This window comes from Silurus meridionalis, chromosome 7, assembly GCF_014805685.1.
Source record: "Silurus meridionalis isolate SWU-2019-XX chromosome 7, ASM1480568v1, whole genome shotgun sequence".
NCBI lineage: Eukaryota > Metazoa > Chordata > Actinopteri > Siluriformes > Siluridae > Silurus > Silurus meridionalis.
In genome coordinates, this window is record NC_060890.1 from 16,135,444 (window position 1) to 16,161,537 (window position 26,094).

The 26,094-nt window shown below is 39.4% G+C and overlaps 1 protein-coding gene across 3 annotated transcripts; it reads right to left on the minus strand.

The window, feature by feature from the left end:
* Window positions 1-739: 739 nt before the first annotated feature.
* Window positions 740-25,896, minus strand: epc1a (enhancer of polycomb homolog 1 (Drosophila) a). 3 transcript variants are annotated; one of them, XM_046853830.1, is made up of 14 exons: window positions 25,617-25,896; window positions 10,289-10,448; window positions 8,038-8,183; window positions 7,649-7,855; window positions 7,279-7,427; window positions 6,686-6,833; window positions 6,326-6,484; window positions 6,091-6,180; window positions 5,783-5,931; window positions 5,109-5,476; window positions 3,503-3,618; window positions 3,281-3,428; window positions 2,552-2,906; window positions 740-2,399 (listed from the first exon to the last, which is right to left on the minus strand). In XM_046853830.1, the coding sequence occupies exons 2-14, from the start codon at window positions 10,386-10,388 to the stop codon at window positions 2,327-2,329; spliced, it is 2,208 nt and encodes a 735-aa protein (XP_046709786.1). In that variant the 5' UTR covers window positions 10,389-10,448; window positions 25,617-25,896; the 3' UTR covers window positions 740-2,326. The 3 variants fall into 3 exon arrangements, with proteins under 3 accessions (XP_046709786.1, XP_046709784.1, XP_046709785.1); XM_046853828.1 differs by lacking the exon at window positions 25,617-25,896 and adding an exon at window positions 18,507-19,007; XM_046853829.1 differs by lacking the exon at window positions 25,617-25,896 and adding an exon at window positions 18,507-19,005 and having other exon boundaries at window positions 3,509-3,618.
* Between the last annotated feature and the right edge of the window lie 198 nt (window positions 25,897-26,094).

The window sequence follows — 26,094 nt, forward strand, 5'->3', positions numbered from 1 at the left end:
AGGATTTTCTATTATCACTGTGTTGGTTTAATTTTTACTGGATTACATCCCCATGGTTACATGCAACACAGCTAACCTACTCAGGGGAAAATTCAGGACTGCAACCAGGTCTTGTACCAATCAGCTGTTGGGAAAATATTTATTCCGACTCAAGCTGCCATCACCGTGGAAATAACGAGGGTTTTATATAAGCTTGTTTATTAGGAGCAAAAGATGTGAAAAGAATATTCCAGTAATAAGAGCATTCCTTGGCTTTCACAAATAGTTGATTTATAGCAAATATATAGATTTTGCAATGTACCACTATAAAATTCTTGCAATTTAGTACGTTCTGTTTTTTGTTGCCTTATTTGATACAACCATTGTGCTTTTACATGCACACATAGGAACTCCTCACACCCTGACAGGTGGATCAACTGAGAAAAGCTGTTAGTATGTATAGAACACAGCACAGTGATAGACAGGGCCAGGTTTCTTCAAATACTTTAATTTCTGAATTGCCCATCCATGAATTCCCAAAAAGTCCACCAATGGATTAATCACCATGTATTGGCATGTCTCTCCTGAATTTTCAAGGAAGTCTGGGCAGAGTCCATCACATCTCGGATGAATGAAGAATATAAATAAATTCAGAATGTACAGAAAACCGAGTTTTAACTTCTTGTGCTACGGGATTAAAAAATGTCAAGGGAACCATCATCATTCCATCACTGAACAAAAAACACACAAAGACCTCTCATCACATATAATAACCTGGGCTTTATTATCAGATTTCTGTGTGAATGGTCTCATCTTTTCCCCTCTTGATTTTCAATATGATTTTATTTTATTCATTTTTTTTTTCTTTTCAATAGTTTAATTCCGTCAGCCACCAGGTTGGACTAGATGGTGGGTCAGTTCAGCCAGTGGATTGAGTTTTGGAGATCCGGACTCTGGACAACACAGGACCACAGAACTGCAGCCTTGCCCGAGAGCCATCCTCTTCATGGAAGAGATGAAGAAGCATATTCCCAAAGGAAGGCACACCTTTTTAACTTGTGGTTTTAGGAAATGAAATAGTCTGGAGTCAGTTGGAGATTGGAGCTGGAGGACTTCTCGTGCTCCTTCCATAGCACACGTGCCGCTGAGCTGAAATAACGACACGGGCCCAGCAAGAATGGACAGTCATTCGGCATTCACTCATCAGTGAAAGGTACTGACAAGGACAAAGTCTTCCACCATGCGAAGCACAAAGTTGCTTCACCACAAGAACAGAAACAAAAATACACACAAAAAAAAAAATACAAAAATAATTGTCTCTTGTACAAAGAAACTTATGGGAGGGGGAAGCTATATTTCAGAGTATGAAAAAGGAACTGAAATTATACAAAAGCAGCAATAATTCATTACTTAAGTCAACAAAGTAAAACAAACAAAAAAAAAAAAACAACAGAAATTAAAAACAACAAAACAGTGCTTAGTTTAGGTGGAAGTCAGAGATGCTTCCGAGTGAAGACTTCATGACCTGTCTATCACTTGTTTTGGGATTATTAGTTAAATGGAAGATTCCTACACACCACCCCAACCACCATTCCCAAACCCTCAGAGTGACCAACTCCATTCAAACCAACAGGAACCTGAACACAAGAGGAAATAAACAAAAAGACAAAGGGATGCTTTAAAAAAAAAAAAAAAAAAAAAAAAAGTTGCACTCGGAACATAGAATGAAGAACCTGATGCTGTTCACAAAGTAAAAATGGGAGAAAAAAAAATGGAAACAAACACACAACTGTAGCTATCCAAACACCTACAACACAGGAACAAATAACAATACAGTGTTCATGGAAAAAAGAAAAGTGTAAACACAGCACAATAAATAGGTAAAACAGCAGGTTTCCTCACCATGCACGATGCAATGACTCAGTACTCGCTCCGCTACACGGCTCAAGCTCACTCTCTCAGCATTATTTTTTTTCTCTCCCCTTCTGCTTTGTGTTTTTTTTTTCTTTTTAATTTCTGTATTTCCCAAGTGCAAAACATCACAAATGAACAAATCTGGATTCGAGTAACATATATACAAGATTTTGGTGGGGTGGAGGAAGGTTTTTTTTTTTATACAAATATGCAGTTACTGTACATTGAATATTTGCCATATTCATAATTTACATATGAATTTTCTCTAACAATAATGAATATATATTAAAAAGGGGGGAAAAAAGATGAGATTTGCTGTCAAGGTCTGACAGTTGCTGTGGAAACCGGCTGTCTCTTTGCATTCCCAAAAGTGATTGGTGCACAGCACCAAAAGAACGTAGTGGGCAGGGAAAGGTCGCCCAGGCAACGGTTACTACGTCACCTCCATAGCAACTGTGTTTTCCGCTATACTGTTGAGGGACTGCTTTTCTTGCTCATGATTCTCCCTGAAAAAAACAAACAAACAAACAAAAGAAAAACATGCAATCAGCATTTCTAAGTTTGTTTTCCTGCTCCAGATCATTTCAAAGTTCTATTTTAGCATGCAGATTTCCATAATTAATGAATGAAAAATGATGTAGCATGTTTGCATGCTCACCCAGTGCTGACTTTGGGAAGTTGACAATTGCTAGCAGCGGCTGCGAGTTTTAAGGCAGCAGGTGGCACTGAGACGCCACCGAGACTTCTGGGCAGATGGCGAGAGTTGAGGCCGGCAATCTGGGGCGTGGCAACGCTCAGACGCAGATTGCTGCCAATCAGAAGCTGAGAGGTGGAGTTGGCAGTACTGTTCCCATGATTACTGAGTGGACTGTGTGTATTGTGGAGAGCGGTGGTGGAGGAGTTCGTACTGTTAGAAGCAGGTAGGCTAGCAGGGGCAGGGGTCATAGTCACTGGAGATGGGTTTGTGAGCATTGAAGCCGAAGTAGCAGAGTGTTGTAATCCCTTGTAAACCCCTGGAATAGAGCAGTCAAGACAACTCAATGATGGAATAATTACTAGAAGTAAAAAGTTGCATCTCCCTTTTATGGACATTTGTCAAACAATTATTTCTGCATCTCCTGTGCTTATCAACCTTTAACATGAAAACCAAAATTGGGTAAAATTACTGATCCGTTGATGTTACTGCGATCTGCTCAGTATAATGTGAGATATTGGTCTATTGTTAAACATAATCCATATAAAGGTCAATGTTTGTAGCTACTTAGCTTATGCATGCCTATATATTACTGTTTCAAAGTGAACATGCAAACAGGATTTTATTGCTCTCTTTTTATGCTGATAAGAAAAAGTATTTAAATTTTCCGAAAGCTTTGCCAATTTGTCTCACCTGAGGCCTGGAGGATGCCATTGACCCCGCTTCCTACAACACCTTCCTCTTTAACTTTCAAGGTCAACAGCTGATCAGATGTGACCAGAGCAGAGGCTGCAAACTGGGCACTGGCTGAATCCAGAGTCTTGGATGTAGAGACTAGAGACTAAAGAGAAATAAAAAAAAAAGTTATGAAAGGAAAGAAAATCAATGCCTGCTTAATGCTGGACATTCACTTACACACACCTGCGTGTTGTTTGAGACATCACTGGCCTGCTGCTGGATCTGCTCCAGCTGTTGTTTCTGCATGAGGGCCAGTTGCTCCTGGTGCTCTTGAAACTGTTCTGCTGTGAACACTGAAACATCAAACAAATATTACCATCAAATTATGTTATCTAACATGTCTGCATTCACCCTCCCATTGCCTCAATTGCCCTCCTATCTGCCTGTGCATTAGACAACTAGTAGACCAGCTGTTATTGTGCAGCTGTACAAAAATGTGAAAATATTTAAAGTGGCACATTATGCCAAAATTACCACGCCATCATTTATTTATGGGAAGCAGCAAGCGTTCGCATTTATAAGCTCAGCGTTATCATGAGGACCAGTAGAAATCCATCCACTTTATTAAAATAAGTCTGATTTAACTTTTTCCCCTCCCTGTACTTTTCACACATCTCATAAAACAGATTCCTTCAACCTAATCAGCATTAGCATCTGGTCTAATCTTTGCATCTGTAAATATAATGCTGTAATAAAAGACTCACTTATTTAATGAGGTTCAGGTTTAAAGTGAAATTAAAACACCAGCATGTGCTGCTGTGAATACGGAGAAAACCAACACGCATCACCTGTTTTCCTTTTTCTTTTTTGCATTCATAATCAATCTACTGATACTTTTATTTTCATATATCAATATTTCACAATACTAATGCAGGTGTGAACACACATCACATGCATAAAATAAACAAGTGAGGTTGCAAGAGGGTTTTGATAATTACAACCTCCCAAGAACCAGACAATTTGCACAAATTCATTTTCAACCCACACACACTCCTCTTCCTCCAATTACACCCCTCCACACACACTCAAATAAAGGGAAATTAACACATGAACCAATGAGAAAATATACAATCTCTGTACAGCTATTATAATGCCCCAATTCTAGGCACTAGGGTTTAACAAACCACATGAAAACTGACAACAATGCCAGGAGGATGTTTATATAAAAAAAAAAAAAAAAAAAGTAACGCAGTGGTCACTGTGGCTTGGAACTAGGAAGGGGCTAGCAGCCAATGGTAGCACTATGGATTCTTTAGCATTTTGTGTCCAGGGTCAAGAATTTGTTTTAAAAAGGAGAAAATCCTGGCAATTCCACATATCGAGGGAATGTATGAACAAATGTGTTAAAATATGCCAAAATTAAAAAATGAACATCTTATATCTGTATTACCCAAATGAGGTCTAACACGTAAACTAAAAGTTTCCATCTAATTTTATCGATCATGTGAACAATTTAATTAATAGAATAACAAAACCAAACTACAAAAAAAAATTTTGGGGGGGATAAAATATCAAATAATTGTATATATGTAGCCAAGCAGTAACTATTTAAATTTGTTTTAAGAACATAAACGGTGCATGTTCACAAAAGTAAATAAAATGACAAGCCCACGACTGTTGTATCCAACCGTGAACCCCTACTATACACATTCTTAAAACAAAACTTTTTATTGCTACGGATTGCAAAAAATTATCTGAAATCTTCAAGAAATGAGTTCAGGGCAACCAGTAGGTTGTGTGATAGGTGTGGTACCCGTGTATGTGTACATGCATACAAACTCACCCACTGAAGAATTTATAGCTGCAGCTCCTCTGTTTGGTGTATTAATGCCTGATCCTAACGCTGTGGTTAAGGAGCGACTGAAGCCTCTGAGGCCACAGTGGGACACACTACCCCTCATGCCTGATTGGCTTTTTAGAGTCCGTGGTTTAAAGTGTCTCCAGCGACAGGCCTTAATGCTTTGTAGGATTTGCCGCAGGTCAGGAGAGGAAGTAGAAGTCTGTGATGACGAGTTGGGGACTGACGTGCTGCTATAAGAGGAGCTCTCTGGGGGAGGAGGAGAAGCAGAAGCTGGCAAATCCCCTTCTATGTGGGAATCTAGATTGTGGAAAATGCCGTCAAGATCTGAATGGGTCCGGTCCAGGAGCACTCTGTACATTACAGACAAGTATTGTACGTTAATACAGAAGCACTTTCTCTAGCACACTCTTGCAATAAAAACACAGTTCCAGGACAAATATCTAGTTTGCATTTCCACAACACTGCAAGAACTGTGACCATTATGCAAAATAACGTGCAAAGTAGTCATAACATAAAAAATAAATAAACAGTTGAACTAACATACAGCAACAGCCAAGCGGAAGTCACACATTCTTCCTTCTTTAAACAGCATGCCAATGTATGCAAGTTTTTAAAAAAGGTTCCTGTGGTGAAAAATGAAACACTGAAAGACTTGCCTGCCGCCTCGCCCGACCCGACGACGTGCCAACCCCAGACAGCGACGTGGTGCTGAAAGGCTGGTGAGAGAATATTGGAATCGTGGATCACACGACCCACCCTCAGCCTCACCACACCATGGCCAGCTTCCTGTTTGATCCAAGTGAGCCTGAGGGATGGGAGGAAGAGAAAAACGTAGAGAATATCAATATTTTGAATGAATTACAGTTTACCCAAACACTATTGATATTTGAACACAGGCTTGACAAATAATCAAAGAATGTAGCAAGAGTAAAAAATACAATTAGCTGAAAAGACGGGGACATACAGCATGATAAAAACAGCCTGCTTTCCTTCTGAAAGCAAATGCTCCATCCGGGTCATTTTCTTCCTCAGCCTCTGACGACCCAGAGTGCATCTAAACAAAACAACAAAAAAGGAAAGAATTTAAAATGTAACCAGCATTAAAAGAAAAAGGTTAAAAGTTTATAAGATGACTTATGGAAGATACACATGAAAGCTTTATGTAATTATGTACACAGTTAGCATGTAGAAACTCATACCTGAGAGAAAGGGTCTTCATCTGAGCTGGGAAAGTCGTATTGGTTGAGGTCTTTGAGGTTGAACAGGTGAGAGCCAGACTGTTGGGGAGTGGAGAATGGCTGAATCTTGGGCTTTTTCTCATACTTCCTCTTTGTCCGGACCACCTCAGTCTTCTCAGGCTGAAGTATTAGACCCCACACAAAAAAAAAAAGGCACCAAAAACTTATTTTTCTATAGCAAATGATGAACTATGGAATTATGCTTCATAGGTCTAGACATTATAAATTCTGCAATAGCCATTACTTAACCCAGGTTTAACTTTGGCAGAAAGGGGAGGGAGGGAGGGAGGAAATAAATAAATAAATAAATAAAACCCTCACCTTAGTCCTATATTCCTTGAGCTCAACATGGTCCTGATGGCGGTACTGGCTGCTGCTGGGTAGGGGAATGATGGGAATCTTGTAAATGGGCTTGGCCACGGCCAGTACCTCTGCCATGACATCAGCACCAAAGTCAGGCACGCTGTTCCTGGAAATACACATAATCGAGTTAGTATTAATTTGTTTAAAATGCAATATCTTGCTCTCTTATGACCAGACCATAACTGCATTATATCAATGTGCATGTCAAATCTCAAAAATGTGCTCACTGAATTCTGAAATCAGGCGAACAATTCATTAACCTGGGCACATCCATTTTCTAGTGGTATGCAATACAGCAGAGGTGTGGCTTTGCTGTTTAAAACGTTTAAAAATTTTCAGGCAGATTAATTAGCGTGTATGGAGGATCAGAAACACGATATCTAAAAACATTCGCGAAACCAAAACAAGCTGTAGCCCAAAGCAGCCATTAAACAGTTTAATGTGCAGTCACCCTACGGTTCAACATGTCAAGAGATAAAAGTCACTACCTTCACACGATCAGTTTATTTGGAAATATAAATCAATCCGCTACTAGTTTTTTGTTGTCATACCTCTTTTCCACGATCTCTAATGTGAGGTGCAGCAACTCTCTTTTGCTCTTCTCACGTTTCTTTATCATCTCCAGAATGGTGACAGCCCTGCTCAGGTCTCTCCTCAGTTTCAGCATCTTCTCGTATGATGCTTCGTCGTTCTTACGGTTCTGTTATAAATAACCAATAAAGAAGTTAATCATCAATGTAAGTACTAATGAGCCACAGAAACACGGAAATTGTTTGTCGAAGTTTTGTCCCTTTTTATATTATTAGGCAGGACATTCACAAAGTGGACCATTTGAGCTCTTTGCCTTTGCATACACAAGTTACACACAACTTCATGCAGAGATTATTTCCATTTAATTTACAGGAGTCTCAGGACACTCACCTTTCTGGTCTGCATTTTCTCAGTCCTGCGCCTAAAAGCCACATAGGGGTCACTGGTGCTGGAACACTCTCTCTTCTCCTGCTTGACTGCTGGTGCAAGTAATCCAGTTTTACACAATTTCCTCTTTCTGCTCCAGTACTCAAACACCTCCCTGATCAACTCATCATCCTCTTTAAGCAAGAGCTTAGCTTCTTGCAAAGTCACAAGCTGAAAAGTAACATGGGGTATTTAGGGATCTCAACAAGCAATAAGTTGGTTTTTTTCACAAACATCTTACAAATTTGATCGAAGAAATGGTCAAAAGAAAACTCATTTAACAATAAATCAATGTGAAATGAACATAGATTTGTGGAGCTTCAACAAGTCTTGAAGTCTTTTAATTGTGATACCTGCTGGCCACTTCCTTTCTCTAGCCGGTCAATCATTTGCTCGAACTGCAGCACCCCCACCTCCATTTTTTTCTTCAGCCTGTTCACAAACGCCTCATCTTCAGAGTCCAGGTCATAATCTGGCTGCTCTGCATCCAGACTGAAAGCTGTACAGACAGACAGTTTTTTTCTTTGTTATTAATCTCAAAGGGGAAACTAATGTTGCAGCAGCTGCTTCTCAAACATGCAACAAGGTGTAAATAATCCTGTTTACAACAGTGCAGTCAAGTGGGAATCTGAGAACTGCACAAAAAGGTGAATTAAAAAGAAAGTGTTGCAAAATAATACTGTTTATGTACGTGATTGTACATTCGGGTGTGAGCTGGGTAACTGTACAGGTGCACCAGCAAGCTGTAATATTAATAAAGAGAAAGAATGAAGGTACATGATCATATCAGTGCCATCAGGTGGGCAACCGAAGAGAGTGCAGATTAAGGTGCATTGACGGGAAGAAATTAGGATGAGTCTGAGCACAAAGCATGACGTGCAGGGTTCATTCTGTGCTTTATAAGGAATTCAATAACTTCCCCTTTAAACAGGGCATTTTTCCAATGTTTTCTTTGGAAGCCTTGGGTAAATTATGACGGAGGCAGAAACACAAATACTAGCATCCGCAGCATGTCTCACGGGACTAAGCAAATACAGTGAACCGAGATTAAGGGCGTTTCCAAAAAAGGAATAGTCCCATTCCCCGAATACATTACAACCACTAAATTATAATAGCATACATATTGTGATGTATGCGAGTTTAACAACTCTCATAATACTAGTGTGCATCAGTATGGTAAAGACAATTAAACTTGGGTTCAATTTCTTTGCATTTCCTCAGTTAATTTTTTTGATACTCATAGAACCCCCTCTTTTTGGATTGTGTGTTGGTGTTTCTTAGATCCCCAACAACAGATGGACATTTCTAGTTAGTATTGCATACACAAAGTCTGGCCAGAAACACTTCCATATACTCACACATGATCATAACAATCCAGACAGACAACTAATAAAACAGATCAACTAAAACTCTATTCGGTAATATGATGGTTCTTGTGGACAGCATGGCTAATGCTTGACAAGATTAGCAAGAGATTCAAAAAGAGCAGAGTTTTCTCTAGACAAGCAGCAAACTTCAGACAGACCTGCAGACTGGTGCTCTTAAAAGAAAATTAAATGAGGAAAAGGAAACATCCTGCTGCAAACCCCAGGTGAAAACACATCATGGAAATTACATATTAAAACATAATTATTGTCCTGAATGATGTTTTTACACATCGGTATGATAAACAAGCTCTTTTATGAAGCACACTGCATCACATCCACATGCTTTAAAGCACATGCAGCTGAAATGCACAAAAATGTACATTGGACATAACAGCAACAAGAAGGATTTTTCAAAAGAGACAAAACTACACAAAAGAAATCCATATCCATCCACAGTTTTCAAGCACATGACAAAATAATTTGATACGTTTAAGTAAGGTATACTTTTAACCTCTGCACACTTTCTTCTCCACAATAAATATAAAACATTTATACCAGAGCAAAGCTGTTTTCAGCTGGTTTCAACTTTAAAAAGTGGAAGCACCTTGATCTTATAATCTTTGTTTTTGCTTGGTGAAAAGGAAAATCGTTTTGGTGACTAACCATAACCACCACAATTCAATGGAAAACACAAAGCAGGCTTTGAAATGATCACGGTCATGGTTACAAAAAACTATATTTTGCACTTATTCTGCCACATGATCTTAAATATAGATTTATGTTATTGACCAATAACGGTTAATCATAGTATATCAACCGATATGATTTTCTATGCATACTATGATGGTTTGCCCTGCACACGGTCATGCGGTGCTTTGTTTGGTTAAGTTTGTTCGATTGGCTTTTTTGTTTGGATACATTCAGAATCAACACTTTCCACAGAATGTGAATAAATAAATAAGTGGGAACTTGCATGAGGAAATCATGGAAAATGAAGAAATTGTAATTACATGCGATCTTCACACACAGCCTTAATTACTATAAAAAAAATTCATCCCACAAAGGAAAAAACCCTAAAGTGAGATGCTTAAAGGCAGGTGACAGATGGCATACATACATCTGCAACCCTAACAAACAAACTTGCTAATGCATTCATGATGAATGCTCTTACTGGACTGACTAGCTGTCGTCCTAGTTAATTAACATCCATATTAGGGCCGAATGCCTGCCAACTCACGCTGTAAGTGAATGAGCTGCTTTGGCATCTTGAAGTCGCCGGGGTACAGCGACTCGTAGTAGGAGATGTTGCTCTCTGCTTCGGGCACAGGAATCACCATGTTGTCCCTCTTCTCCCCGTACACCTGCTGTGCCGAGATGGCTCGCTGGAGATGGTGCTCCTACAACAAACCACATGCGTGGATCAGGACAAGCTGTTTCAGTATGCAGGATAAGGTACACAGTAAGAGTTATCACTTTACCTCGCCTGAAAAAAGAAAGGAAGCATTACAATTAGGCTCTTCTAGTTTTATTTCCCCTTAATGCCCCCATGTGGCATTAGAAATAATTAAACGTTAACATAATGTGCTGTAGGGTTCTGAATTACAGTGTGGTCACAGCTTTACGCCACTTTTATTACCCCATCTATCTGTTACAACATCCACAATGCAAGGACTGTGAGATCCATAATCAGAAAGATTGATATAGTCACAAAAGGAAATTCAAAAGTTTTGCACAATTTGATCACTCTGCCAACTCCTGTTCTAATGAAAACCATCTCCATTCCACACAAAATGACCATGTTACTAGCATCTAAGAAGAGAAGAGTGTCCAATGCAGCTGATACTTCAGTTTGCTCACTTTGTTTATAAACACACAATTTCTTGGGGATGATATGACTGAGAACTCAACATATGATTGCACCTGCAGTGCCTCAGCAGACAGACACTATATTAACATAGTCAGTGTGTGTATAAAAGAGAAGCTTAGCATAAATATTTAAATACAACACTTACAAGGCAACTGCACCAATACTTCCAAGCTACACACACAACTGGGTATGACTCCGTTTCACACACACACACACACACACACACACACACACACACACACACACCAGACATCAGCCATAACCTGACTTTGCAGCAAAAATTCCTGTTGAAAAGGATTAGCAGACACCAGGGTCAGGGCACCTTTGGCACAAAGATTAAACTAAAGCAATACATCTAAAAAATAAATAACAGGATGACCAGGATAACAGCTGCATCCCTGTAGTCCAGCACGTCACGTGTGGTTAGACACTGAGCTTGTTAAGATCAACCTGTGGCACAGCTTAAGGTAAGAAAGGGAAAAAAGGGACTCGGGCTCTGCACATCACACAAGCTGCATTTTTTGCACCGCCAGAACTCCCACATATTTTCTCAAGAATAAATAGTTAAATAATGAGCCAAATTGAATATCTGGAATTTCTGAGAGGGTAAAGACTGTACTTGTACAGCTATGTGCTAACCATGCATCTTCACAAGGGTGCTACTGACAGCCAGTACAGATCTTTCCTCATCAACCTATATTAATTCTGCAGCTTTAGGTTGACTTGTGGCTCCTGAAGGCAGGCAATGAGGGCTGACTGAAGCAGTCCCAGCTGTCTATTTACACTGGCTCAGCATACTGCCTGGGAACCAGGGAAAGCAGGTCAACTTCGACTGGAACACTTCCATTACCTCTCGTCCAGTCTTCATAATGACAAAGCATCTCAGCTGCTCCAAAATAAACATTCAACACAATGTTCAACCACTTGCTCATGTGAAAATAAGAATACAAGACTGTGGAGTATCCCAAAATACCATTCTAATCAACTCATAATTCTTATACTTGTTTAAACATTTTATAATTTGACCACCAATACAGGCTGTATAGCTAGATACATAACTCACTACATTTTTTTTTTAACAGTAGATTCCAAATGTTACACTGTCTTTCAATAAACATCACCCATCCAATAGACAGGATAAGAACTGACTTCATGTTAATACAATCCACACGCAAATTATCATGAAATCGCTCCTACCAGACAATGTGAATAATTAATATAGTGTGTATGTGATTTTTATATACACATGGATTCGACTCGCCCTTTGGGACCTAGTACCTCTGTTTTAAAATGTTGCGCCACTCGCAGCTTCTCGTGGACTATCACATTTTTCGCGAGTTACTCTTAATCCGGTTCCAAATGAAAAGTCGCAAACTATGGAGGTCGCGAGTGTCAAGGTCGTGAGTATCGAGGTACCCTGTATATTATACACACTTATATACACACAGTAATGCCCCCACTTTACCGTGGTTTGAATCACACGCCCACAGTTCATCACAGAATTGCATTTTCCACATAACTAATTTGTTTCGTTCCGTTCTCTCGGGGATAGCAAGATGGAGCAAAAACTTAAAGTCCCATAAAAACAGATTCATATATGTTGAAATAATGAAAATTTATAAAAATATAATTATTAATTGTAACATCAAGTAAAAATGTTAATACAGTACAGTAATACATAAAATGGCATTTTTGGGATGGCGGCAGTTTTGGAACGTAAACACTGCACTGTGATAAACGGGATATATAATATATAATAAATGAGAGAGAGGGAGATCTATATAAATACATATAGACACACACACACACACACACACACACACACACACACGAACAAAATCTTAAGACCAGGGCAGGCATTCCAAGTATTCGCATTTCACACTGGAGGATCATAACCAGGTTGTAAGAACTTCATCAAAATACTAAAGAAGAAAAAGGAGCAAGAGACAAAAATAAATAAATAAAAAAAGATTTAAACTCAAACAAGCTATTCATCAGCTGATCAAAAGTTTAAGACCATAGCCTTTAAAATCCCCACAACAGAACTAAAAGTGTCAAAAAAAGACTCGTAGTGAGTGACCCCACTGTTCTTGTTCATAACTTCAAACACTCGTTTCGACAGGCTTGATACAACTGTTTCCAGGAGGCTGGTGGGAACGTTGCTCCATGTAGTGCTGATGGCTTCACAGTCTGGAACTGACAGACATTTTTGTAAACTTCCCTTGCCATCCATCCCCAAACATTCTTAAAGATGATCAAATCAGGGGAACATGCAGGGTGGGCCAGAAGTGAAACGTTATTGTCCCCTAGAAGCCATTCATCAGGTGGGCGTTGTAAACTGCAGCATTGTCCTGTTGAAAGACCCAGTCATTACCACACAGACGAGGGCCCTCGGTCAAGACAGATGCCTGCTGCAACATGTCCACATAACCAGATGCCGTTTGATGCCCCTGCACAACCTGAAGCTTCCCATTAAAGGAAAAAGCACCCCAGATCAAGATTGAGCCTCTTCCACTGTGCCATGTACAAAACATCTCCAGTGGGATCTCCTTGTCATGCCAGTATCGTTGGAAGCCATCAGGACCATTCAGGTTAGTTTTTTCTCTCGTCCGAGAACAAAACTTTCTTCTAGCTTTCAATGTCCCAAGTTTGTGGTGTGGGAGGAGACGTGGCTTTCGAAGACTTTTTTTGTTCTTTAAGCCCTTCTCTCGCAGCTATGTCTCATGGTTATAATGGGCTGCAGTCAGCACCAGTAAGGGCCTTCATTTGGATCACGGATCAGCCTGTGTCTTCACGTACAGCCCTGTCAGATCCTCCGGCTCAGTGCAGGTGAGCATTTTTTTGGGTCTACCACTTGATATTTATGTCCTATAACTCTCAATCTTTTAAAACATTTAAAATGACTCTTACTGTGTTCAATCTCAGCAGCAACGGAGCGTTAGCGAGAGCCCTTGCTTGTGCAGCTCAACAATCCTGCCACGTTCCAAAACAGAAAGGCTTTTTGCTTTTGCCATCAACTCACTGTCTGCAGGACAATGACATTAAAACCCAATTTTTGCACAGATTTTAACTTTTAAAGCCTTTGAGTTTTAATGCAGTTTTTAATAAATTGCCAATCTCTGGGTTTTTTTCCCTCTTGCTGCTCCTTTTGAAGATCTTACAACCTGGTGCAAATACTTGGAACGTTTCCACCAGTCTTAAGATTTTGTTCAGAGGTTTATGCATGTGTGTTTGTGTAATATATATATATATATATATATATATATATATATATATATATATATATATATATATATATATATATATATATATATATATATATATATATATATTTTACACACACAAAAGAGGAAAAAAGACAAATAAATACCGGGAAAATGCTATTCGGTGTGGTATGGCTGATACCAAACATGTTACAACACAGTTTACATCCATCAATGCATAGAAGGGTTCACCTGGTCATTACAGTTAGAGGAATCCTCTCCAGACAGAGATTTTACACCTAACTTTTGTTTTGTGTGCAACAGGAAACAGCCTTCAATTACTCCTCGTCATTGCATTTCATCACTTGAAGGTTCGGCAAAAGCGAACTGATGTCAATTTAAACGCAGACTTAAAATCAAAGCCAAAACCCAAACAAAAGAAAAGTTTATATTTAGGAGGTTGGATATTATTTCCTAAACAAACCAGCAGGTGCACAGATGGTTGGATACCAGCTTCACTCACTAACTGGCTAAACAGTCAGACCCTTAAACAAGGCCCTTAACCTTCTCTATGGTCCAGGGATGCTACATCACGGCTGAACCTGTGCTCTGACTCCAGATTCCCAACAACTAATACTTCTTGAACTTGCCCGTACTGTGTTAAATTCACATCTACAACCACAGAAACGTGTTGTTAACCTACATAAAGCATTTCTAAAACATGCCCAAGTAACAGGAGGGAGACATGCAGGAAACTCCTTAGCACACTGTTTTTACATCAGTGAAAAGAGTCAGCAAGCAAGCAGGAAAATCCAACCATGTCTTAACTATTAGTCATAACGCTGACAAGCAAGTGTGTTATAGACTTACCAAAAAACAGCTGGCTACATGGAGATATGTGCAGAGGTTTTGTGGCAATTCAACACAAGCAGGGTCAGGGTCAGGGTCAGGGTGTGTGTGTGTGTGTGTGTGTGTGTGTGTGTGTGTGTGGGGGGGTGTTAATCGAGTAACAAGTATTTTTTTTTATTATTAAAAGAGCAATACTAAATATACAGGAAAATTAAACACGTCTCTTAAATTGAACAAGTAATTTGTCCTCCCCTTTAAGAAATTTACATTGCACACAAGAACATCTGAAATCTAAAACCATTTAGTGCATTTAATTGCCAGATTACGTCAAAATGCAGATACAAATAAATAAAAAATCTTTAAAAAAAATCTGATTACTCAATTCACTATACATTTACACGTTTATTATTAAATAAAAAAATTAATAAAAATCATCTAGTCTTGTTTTAGTTTGAAATAATCCCAATCTATGGAAATGTGCTATTGTTTTCTTTGGCCTGAATCATATGGAAGCCTGTTTTCACCACATTAACAAAAGTTTGCCCAGTTTGATACTATGTGATTCTATTGATTGTAGTCGATTTCATTTTCGACGTGTAAAGCTTTGGCACTTCATAGGGGGCGCCGCTGCCCGACTGGCAAATAAAGTCTCAATGCAATAAATAAAGTCGGAAGTGTGAGAAACAGTAGGAATTGTAAGAAGAAGAAAAACCCGGAATAGGGAGAAAAGTTAAAATTAGGCAAACTTTTTTTTTTTTTTTAGTGGAACGAGCCTTCATATAAACGGTTTCCTTGCCCCTCGCTGTTTTCTCCCCGTTCCTGCAGTTTCTCATTCTGCGGTGCGCGTCTACCCGTCCAGTGCACTCGAGTTTAGCGAGTGGTGCATCAGTAATAATGGTCCGTGGGGAAACAATGCTCTGGGTGCAGTTAAATGGACTAAACGAAGCATATAATTAGATTTATTTGTATTCAAATTAGTCTAGCTACTCAAGAAATCGTTTCAGCCCTAGTTCACATTTAAACTTTACTTTTGTTTTGTTAAATGTATCTAAAGGTCTGACACAATAACGCAGGTACAAAATTTTAAATTTAAAAAAAAAAAATGTACTGAACTTTTACAATGAGCACTTAAGAGCAAATAAAAGTTGCACGAGGCAGTTAGTGTATTTATTGAAACATTACACTTCCTTAATATATCCCTGTATTTACATACAAACGTAAACAAAAGCGCCTAGTCACCCAGACAGCACCCCACATAACGCATTCCTTCAATGACTTTGCGAGGTTTTCTTTGCTGCCTAGGAACCAGTCCACACTGATCTACTCTACCTGCTCATGCTAACTGGGTTTCTGATATTTCAAGCAATTTCTCAACACTACTTATGATACGATAAACTTTGCTGTGACCTGCTGCATCTCCTGGACTCTGTTGAGGATTGTTTACCCGTCCACACTGTGACTACGCTGATCCAATGCAGAACCATTGTACAGAAGCGATTAGTACCAGAGACGGCCACATTAAGTTTCCTGTTTAAGAAAATTACTGGTCAATTTTAGTTGCAAAAATATATCACGTCAAAAACAAATCGAGGAGGAAAGAGAAAAAGGAGAAACAACCCCCAATAGTTTAGCACAAGCCTCTCGTGTGTCTGTGTCCTGAATTTGTAATTTTGGTGACTCATTCCCTTCCAACTGAATCATCCCATATAACTTTGTGTTGCGCTTTAATTGTGCGCTCAGGGACAGTCATGAAACCTGCAGCTTTATACTAAATTAGTAGATTAAAGACATGTGAGCCAGGCTCCAGTAATGGAGTTCTTGCAGGAGTCTCCCATTTCTTATATCAGGATATTATACAGGCATTTTACACGCTGCCAAACAACCAGCAATGCCAACAGCCCACTTCCTCAATTCAAGCTAAAGGCCGACTGTACGCTGATACACAGATGACCACACAAAACAAAACAAAAGCAGTTTTATATATTACTGATCCTCAGGCACATTGACAAGTTTTAACTACACCGTTATTACATTTACTTTCATGCACAGTCACATGCCTGTTGGTGTATGTTTGACTTTACTGGTGTTTATTTAACACAAAAAACAAACAAAAACAACAAAAGGGGGAGGGTCACAACAAAAGCTGCAATAAGATTGTAAATAGAAATAAATGTGCTCATGAGCCCAGGAACAGAAACGTCGCTCTGATGCTCCTGGTCCACACCAGTGATTCAGAATCTGGAGTCCTGGTGCAAGTTTCAATAACAAAAATGACACCAGAAAAGAAAAATCAATAAGGTTAAATGTTTTACATTTTTCTATAACTTCATCTAGCAGGATGCACTGATCCCACTTTTGAGAGCAACCCAAAGTCACACAGGGGAATCACTTCACAAGCTTCTGTCATCATCAACATAAAGACCTCTCTCTCGTGTTCACACGCGAGATTAATGTGGGCAGTAAACATTACACACACATTTCGAAAGTCAGTGACTGTTGATTTAGTTCTCATATCAGTAATCTAATATTCAGACTGTTACTTCACTAGAAACTAGGGTCTGATCTACAAATCGCTACAATCTCAGGATTTAACAATAAACTCATTTGACCATGGGACACATTATGCACAAAATACAGAGCAGGTGAATCACCTCAAGGGAGACCACTTGATGGTAAAGTGTCAGAGATTTCACCTGATTCTCTTCTAGTGGAAAGAGAAAAGACTAGACACTTAGTTCAAATAGAACTTGTGTCAAATCAGAGTTTAGTAAACTAAAGGTTAATCAGTATTCCCAGCCATTGCCAAGGTCAAAAAATATCCACAGATCAGCATTCAAGAATACAATTAAAACACTTCCCCCACATCAGCTGTGCTTGAGCCGGATTATAGATAAGTGAAAGTTGCTATAGGATTCATCCCATTCTCCTAAAATATTATCCTTAATTAAAAACTTCAGTGGTTCTCACTGTCAACATTAAGTGTCTAAAATGTACTTTTCCCTATTACTTCAAGGACACTATTTAAAACCTCTGCTACACACTGAGATCTGGCAGTGAGTGTCTGCAGACTCCACGCTCTCGCAGGCCTGATTAAAGCGCTGCTGCACCGCTGTGAATGGAGAAGTTCAGTGAAAGCGCATGTGGCTGTGCTGCGGGTATGTGAGCTCACTTCCGCCCTCTGCTGTTTGCTCTCGGTCATTACAGCCACAACGAGCTGCTCCGACCCGATTGTAACAAAATGGCCGTTCAGCCACTGTCACGTGACTCCTTTGTGTTTTGCAAGCCGATTGCTAGGCGAACAATACAATACAACACGAATATTTTGCCCAAAATCGTAAGAAAACGTCGTTATGTCCTAGCACGGTCTGAAAAATCCCACCGGGGGATGCACTAACAGCACGATTTACCGCGGAGAAAAAAACCCGAGCGGCGGCCATTTTGTGAAAAGCTGCGCAGGAGATACCGAGGCGCTCCTTTTATCGAAAAATATACAGAAAACATGTATAAAACCGACTCATGGCATCTTAGAAACGTACCGATTCCTCCTCCTTTTCCATCCCCGTCGGCATCTGCGGAACAGCTCGGTTGATAGAGGCATATTCGTGCAGGTCTGGTAAATCCTCGCAGCGGAAGACGGGTAGGGGCTTGGTAGCGTCCAGCGCCCGCGCCCGAAACGACAATTTACTCATTTTTTTATATCGAAAAACGTAACATAAACATATAATGTCCCTTTAGATTCCCAAATGACACTGTTAAAGCTCTCATTGAGGAATCTGGGTCGGTCTTCGGAGTCAGTCGTCGGATTGGTTTGAAAAATACGAGTCCAGCGAGAAGAACGGAGCCGAGAAGGCCCGGGGCTCGGTCGCTCTCTCTCGGTGTGATTTCGCAGTAGCGCCGCTCTGTCTCCCTGGCTCAGTGCGCCATGGCCAACATGGCGGACATTAAAAACTCTTTAGCTGTGGGTTTGTTTCCTGCGGCCCGACCCCCTCCTCCTGCGACGCGCGTTCACGCGTCACTCATTCCCGCGCACTTCAACACGCGTGCGCGCCCCCGCGCCTGGGGGGGGAAGGGGCGCAACACACGAATAAAAAACGGCTTTTGTGTGTGCACGTATGTTATTATTATTATTTAATCCAGCTGCCGAAACTGAATTATACTGCACAAATATTTTTATATACACACCTGTTAAATAGGAAAATACTACGACTACTGATTATACTAACAATAATCATAAACATAAAATATGTTAAATGAAATACTAATAACTTTATTATTATTATTAATTATTATTATTAGTAATTCACCGATACAAAATACTGTAATAAAATAAAGGTTGTTTACGCTAATATACACCCGGTTATAATCAACCCGTATAAAATGTATTGTACACGCGAAGAAAATAAATAAATAATAATAATAAAAAAAAAAAAATAGAAAACAGGATTGGGAAAAACTCATACACCAAACAGTTTGGTCTATTTAAAAAAAATTATAATATTTGCTATATTTAAAGGAAACTTAATATTTGAGATAAAATTAATTTTTCCGTAAAACTGTACGGATAAAGCGCTGTAAAAGGCAGACCGCATGTCTCCCTCTGCTGGTCAAACAAGTGTAGTGTAACGACCAGGATTCAATTAAGCAGAAATCTTCCATTTTGTTAGAGAGACATCAGAGTTCTTTATTTTAGGGGAAAGAAAATCCCAATCAGTCATAAAACACCAAATTGAAAGAATCTGGTCACTAAGTTTCCTGTAATCTTATATATAGAATAGCTGGGCAACGGAAAAAATAAATTTATACAATACCTTTCATTGCATTGTATTGAGTAATGTGTTGCAATTTACCAGTACAAACTATTAAAACTTCCATGTGTCAAATATTTTGGGATCAAACCAACCCAATGAAAGCAATTTAAATATTGCACAAGACAAAAATCTCTGATTTGCAACATTTAACAATATAATAAAGTGTATAACCTGGCCTGCAGGCCTGTTTTTTATATTTATTAATTTATTACAACACATTAAAAGCAATCAAAGCTGATTTGCCTTTTGTCAGAATGTAAGATGGCTTTCTGCACTACTTCACAACTTCTTTAACACCACAAGGTCCTAAGTCACACCTTTTGTATTACAACCTTTTTTGTGCCACGGACTGAATTAATGTCAGACAATATTTTCACGGACCGGCCTTTAAGGTGTGGTGGATAAATATAACAAAATAAAATGTTATAATGTTAAAATGTTAAAAAGCTAGTATTTTCTAAAACAGATAATAAATGTGAATCCACTGTGTTGTTTTTTTTTTATTTTGCTCGCTTGGGGGTTTAAATTTAGCGGTAATGTAATGTGTTAACGGCAGGAGCCCCTTTAAGAAGGTAGGGGCTGGAGGTAAGACATGTGACCGAGGCGTCATGACATGCATCAAGAGTGAGTCATAGACAGATGTGGCGAAGAGAATCCGGAAATTTTCCAAAAAAAAATCGTTCAGAATCAGATAATAAATAAAACGGAAACAATGTAAGTTATGTTATTCTTTTTGTGCGGCCCGGTACCAATTGACCCACGGACCGGTGTCGGTCTGCGGCCTGGGGGTTGGGGACCACTGCTGTAAGTGAAATGTGGTGATGCAGTGAAGCCTATGCAGTGTAATATACAATATATACAGTGGGTACAGAAAGTATTCAGACCCCCTTTAAATGTTTCAGTGTTATATTGCAGCAATTTGCTAAAATCATTTTTTATTTCTTTTCCTCATGAATGTACACACAGCACCCCATATTGACAGAAAAACACAATTGTTGACATTGTTGCAGATTTATTAAAAAAAATAAAAAACTGAAATATCACATGGTCCTAAGTATTCAGACCCTTTGCTCAGTATTTAGTAAAAGCACCCTTTTGATTGAGTACAGCCAGGAGTCTTTTTGGGAAAGATGCAACACGTTTTTCACACCTGGATTTGGGGATCCTCTGCCATTCCTTCTTGCAGATCCTCTCCAGTTCTGTCAGGTTGGATGGTAAATGTTGGTGGACAGCCATTTTTAGGTCTCTCCAGAGATGCTCAATTGGGGTTAAGTCAGGGCTCTGGCTGGGCCATTCAAGAACAGTCACAGAGTTGTTGTGAATCCACTCCTTCGTTATTTTAGCTGTGTTCTTAAGGTCATTGTCTTGTTGGAAGGTAAACCTTCGGCCCAGTCTGAGGTCCAGAGCACCCTGGAGAAGGTTTTCGTCCAGGATATCCCTGTACTTGGCCACATTCATCTTTCCCTTGATTGCACCCAGTCGTCCTGTCCCTGCAGCTGAAAAACACCCCCACAGCATGATGCTGCCACCACCATGCTTCACTGTTGGGACTGTATTGGACAGGTGATGAGCAGTGCCTGGTTTTCTCCACACATACCGCTTAGAATTAAGGCCAAAAAGTTCTATCTTGGTCTCATCAGACTAGAGAATCTTATTTCTCACCATCTTGGAGTCCTTCAGGTGTTTTTTTTAGCAAACTCCATGCAGGCTTTCATGTGTCTTGCACTGAGGAGAGTCTTCCGTCGGGCCACTCGGTCATAAAGCCCCAACTGTTGGAGGGCTGCAGTGATGGTTGACCTTCTACAACTTTCTCCCATCTCCCGACTGTATTTCTGGAGCTCAACCACAGTGATCTTTGGGTTCTTCTTTACCTCTCTCACCAAGGCACTTCTCCCCTGAGAGCTCAGCTCTAGGAGGGTTCTGTTCGTCCCAAACGTCTTCCATTTAAGGATTATGGAGGCCACTGTGCTCTTAGGAACCTTAAGTGCAGCAGAATTTTTTTTTGTAACCTTGGCCAGATCTGTGCCTTGCCACAGAGCTCTCTGAGCTCTTCAGGCAGTTCCTTTGACCTCATGATTCTCATTTGCTCTGACATGCATTGTGATCTGTAAGGTCATATATAGACAGGTGTGTGGCTTTCCTAATCAAGTCTAATCAGTATAATCAAACACAGCTGGACTCAAATGAAGGTGTAAACCCATCTCAAGGATGATCAGAAGAAATGGATAGCACCTGAGTTAAATATATGAGTGTCCCAGCAAAAGGGTCTGAATACTTAGGACCATGTGATATTTCAGTTTTTCTTTTTTAATAAATCTGCAAAAATGTCAACAATTCTGTGTTTTTCTGTCAATATAGGGTGCTATGTGTACATTAATAAGGAAAAGAAATGAACTGAATTGATTTTAGCAAATGGCTGCAATATAACAAAGAGTGAAAAATTTAGGGGGGTCTGAATACTTTCTGTACCCACTGTAAGTCAGACAATCCAGGATCTACACTGTCAATGTACAATTTCCCTATAATATAAAGTGGTACCATTGAGCTCTGATTACAACCAGAAGTATTTCATATTAAGAATGTAATATATATATATATTAGTCGTTGACATCTTTATATTTTGGTTAATTACATTTGGCAAAACTAAAAGCTTTGTTAAAGTGGATGGACACCCATGGTCCTGCCATACACTCCGAGCATTGTGGGTCTCTGTTTGGAAGGCAACAGATTTTCTTCCAGGATTGCCTCAAGTGTTTTCTGTCAATTTCACACTCAATCAAGTTGTTTCCATCTAATTTACATTTACATTTGCGGCATTTAGCAGACGCCCTTATCCAGAGCGATGTACAAAAGTGCTTTAAATCTCTAGTAATGAATAAATCTACACTGGTACGCAAGATTACAAACTTAATATAAATATAACTCGAATTCTACAAACTTGGAAAGTGCTAATTTAGGTATTTCAGAAAGAGGTAGGTCTTCAGTCGTCGCTTGAAGATAATCAGGGACTCTGCTGTACGGACATCTAGGGGAAGTTCATTCCACCACCTCGGTGCCAGAACAGAGAAGATGAAAAGCATGCCCAGAACATGCTCCCACCACCATGCTTTGCTGTAAGGATTGTGTTTTTATGGTAATTAGCTATGTTGGGGTTTGGTTTTAATTGCTTCAGACTTGAGAACCGTAGGCATTTTTTTTTATTATCTATAATTGCCACTATTTTATGAGGTTTCTGGAAGGTCCAGGCTATGGATGTTCTGTGAACAGCTTACCCAGATGAGCTGTGGCTCCCTCTCCAACTCTTTCAGATTTACTCTCGGCCTCTTGGTTGCTTCGTTTGGCAAATAACCAGTAACAGAGTTTTAATGGTTGGCCTGCTCTAGTAAGAGTCACAAGTTCAATTCCATATTTATTACCTTCTGATTTTTTTTCCTCTAAACTTCATTGTTTCCTTAAGTCTTATTTTGTGATCCTCTAGGAAAATATAATTTTACTTTTAACTCGGTTTTAAATGTAATGATATGTCCTGGGTAGAGTCTCAACATATATTCATTTCCACACATTGAAAATACAATGCAAGTACTATTCCTTTTCAGGTTATAAAATTAAAATTAGGAGAAATTTACTGCGACACTCGGTCAAAACATTGTTTTTAAACAGGCTTATATAATATTAAAATGTGAGGAATTGTAGGAAAAGTGGGAATACTTATTTTAGGCATTGTATTTCTGTTTTTAAATAGGTCAGTTTAGCACTTTTTAGCACATTTTTTTCCCTTGTAATGAACACAAAATATACTAATTTAAGAGAAGCTTTTTTAAAGCTTAAACCAGGTAATAGAATTTTCCCTCTACATTTTCACTTCTCACCTTCCACTCAAAGCCTAGAATGAAAAGCTGTGAGGAAAAATGACATCCAATCTTTGTCTGAATACAAAGTTAAAACCCTGCAACAAATTGCTATTAAAATGTCTATGTATTACAAGTGGACTGAACTTATTACTCTAATTATATAACATAACTTCTCAGAAGGTCTAAATATTCAAGTGTCACGAATCAAACAAAATGGGGCAGTGTCTTTTTTGTTGTTATTTTTACCCCAGACCACACAACATACTGACTTTCAAAGAATAATAAAATGTATATTTCAGGTGGCTTTTAAAGAATGAAGAGGACATTATAGTGGAAAAATGGAAGTCCGATGGGTAAAGAGAAGCTCTGCTTTTTTCTTTTCCACACAATGACTGTAAAAACAAAAACAAACATAACAAAAACAAGCCATTCTAGAAACACCAAGTGAGATCCAATTCCAGTGAAACTTCAAAGACTGAGATCTGAAGATCTTCAGCACCAAAGACTGTGCGGCTCAAAAAACCCAGAAGCCACCTCCACCCTTCCCCCCACTGCAACTGCATCAGAGTAAACTGGGGCAGAACTAAGATTCATACTATGGCTGTGTGTGTGTTTGTAGGGCGAGGATCAGAGATTAGAACCTGAAGGACATGGCCCAAAGCCAGGACTACCCTCTGCAGTGTATAGGAAAACAGGAATAACCAAAAAGAGAGCAGATCATAAAAAAAGAAGTATAATGGATTTTCTAATACGTGTCTACAGCCTATGAAATCTGGCAGATGACTACACAAACAGCAGCAGCTCCAGTCCCGCCTGTCTGTAATTCACTACTGTAATTACATAATGCCATGGCGGTCTGACTAAAGAGGGGGCGATCCCGTTACACTGAATCAACTCCAACAAGGAAATCAAGCTCGCCAAACAATCCCACAACAATCTCAAGCTGTCGATAAGGAGCAAATATTAGCGCCCTAAAGACGATTCTTCATTATTATCCGATGCTGCATTTGTGCGTCATGGCTGAAGAGCAAAAAAAAAAAAAAAAAATTTAAATAAAAATATATAAACAAAAATTCACGACATCGCCGCCTTTAGACAATAATTAGACAAAAGATCAAGGGCCCTCGCAAACGAGGCCAAAAACAAACAAAAAACAGGGGCACGTTTCATATCAAAAAAGAAACAAAAACAACAACAACAGAACTTAATGAAAGAAAGAAAAGGAGCCACGATACAAAAACAACGTGGCTGATCTTTCTAGTGTTGAACCCTGGCGCGTGCACCTTCCCCAAAGCCGAACACTGAGGAAGTTGGACGCGCGTGCCGAGATGTTTGCAAATGACACGACCGGAAATGAATAAAATTGCGAATTAAAAGAAAAAAGAAACAGCTCCAAAGTTTGTCATATGTCCCCGAATACAACCTCCTGAAACCACACGCCGGATAATTAAAAAAACGTTTTCGTGAGAGTAAAAAGAAAAAGGGTATATACACATACCGAGTTATATCGTAACTATGAGTTTTTTTTTAAACCCCTTATAAAACCCACAGGCGGTTGATTTTTTTTTTTTTTTGGGGGGGGGGGGTCGCAAGCTCTTGTAAAAAAAAAATAAAAGGGGTCAGGAAAGCCACAATATTATTAATAATTATAATAAACCAAAAATAGGAACATTGAAACTCAATCGCTGTAGCTGTTTATTTTACGAAAATCTACTGCTTGGTCACTTTTCCCTTGTTAGACATTTAAGGAGAAATGGAAGGTTAGAGCGACACCATAGAGTTGCCAAGACATTCCTATCGAGGTTAGCCACCTAGCTAATGTTCAGCTCAATTCTGGCGACGCTTTCCAACATTCCTTAGACCTGCTTTTTTTAAACAAGTATAACCTCTATAAACAGTAACGTGAACGACATAGAGGGTATATTTTCAAAACAGGAGAACACCAAGAAAAAGAAGGGACTTATTCACAAAAAAAAGAGCAACTTACCCATTATAACCGCTAGGGTGGACGGTGACAATTCTGTTGTACATGACAAGCCACGGCTGCATAGTTAGAACCGAGAGATCCGACACAACAAACGTTGTGCGGGGAAGCCATCCTTCCTGTTTTATCCTCCATCACAACACCCTTGTGCTCCTTGATATAGGGGAGAAAAACCCTGTAAATCCGGATCAGGCTCAGAGTCTAAGTGTGGACCAAAAAAGTAGCTCAACACCGTTTTAATGATCACTTCAGCTGAGAGACTCGTCGTCAGTCATAGGGTTAACAACTTCTCTCCGAGCAGATCCACGCTTCCTGATTGGTCGTATCGCCTCACCAATCACCTGTAAAGAGCAACAGCAAGCGGCTGGCAAGTGCCATTTTTCTCCCCCAACCACATGCAGACAAACTCTGTCTCCTGCGTCAGGATTGGTGAATTTACTCTCAAAGGCGCCTCTTTATTGGTCGACCGGTTTGTCAGTCT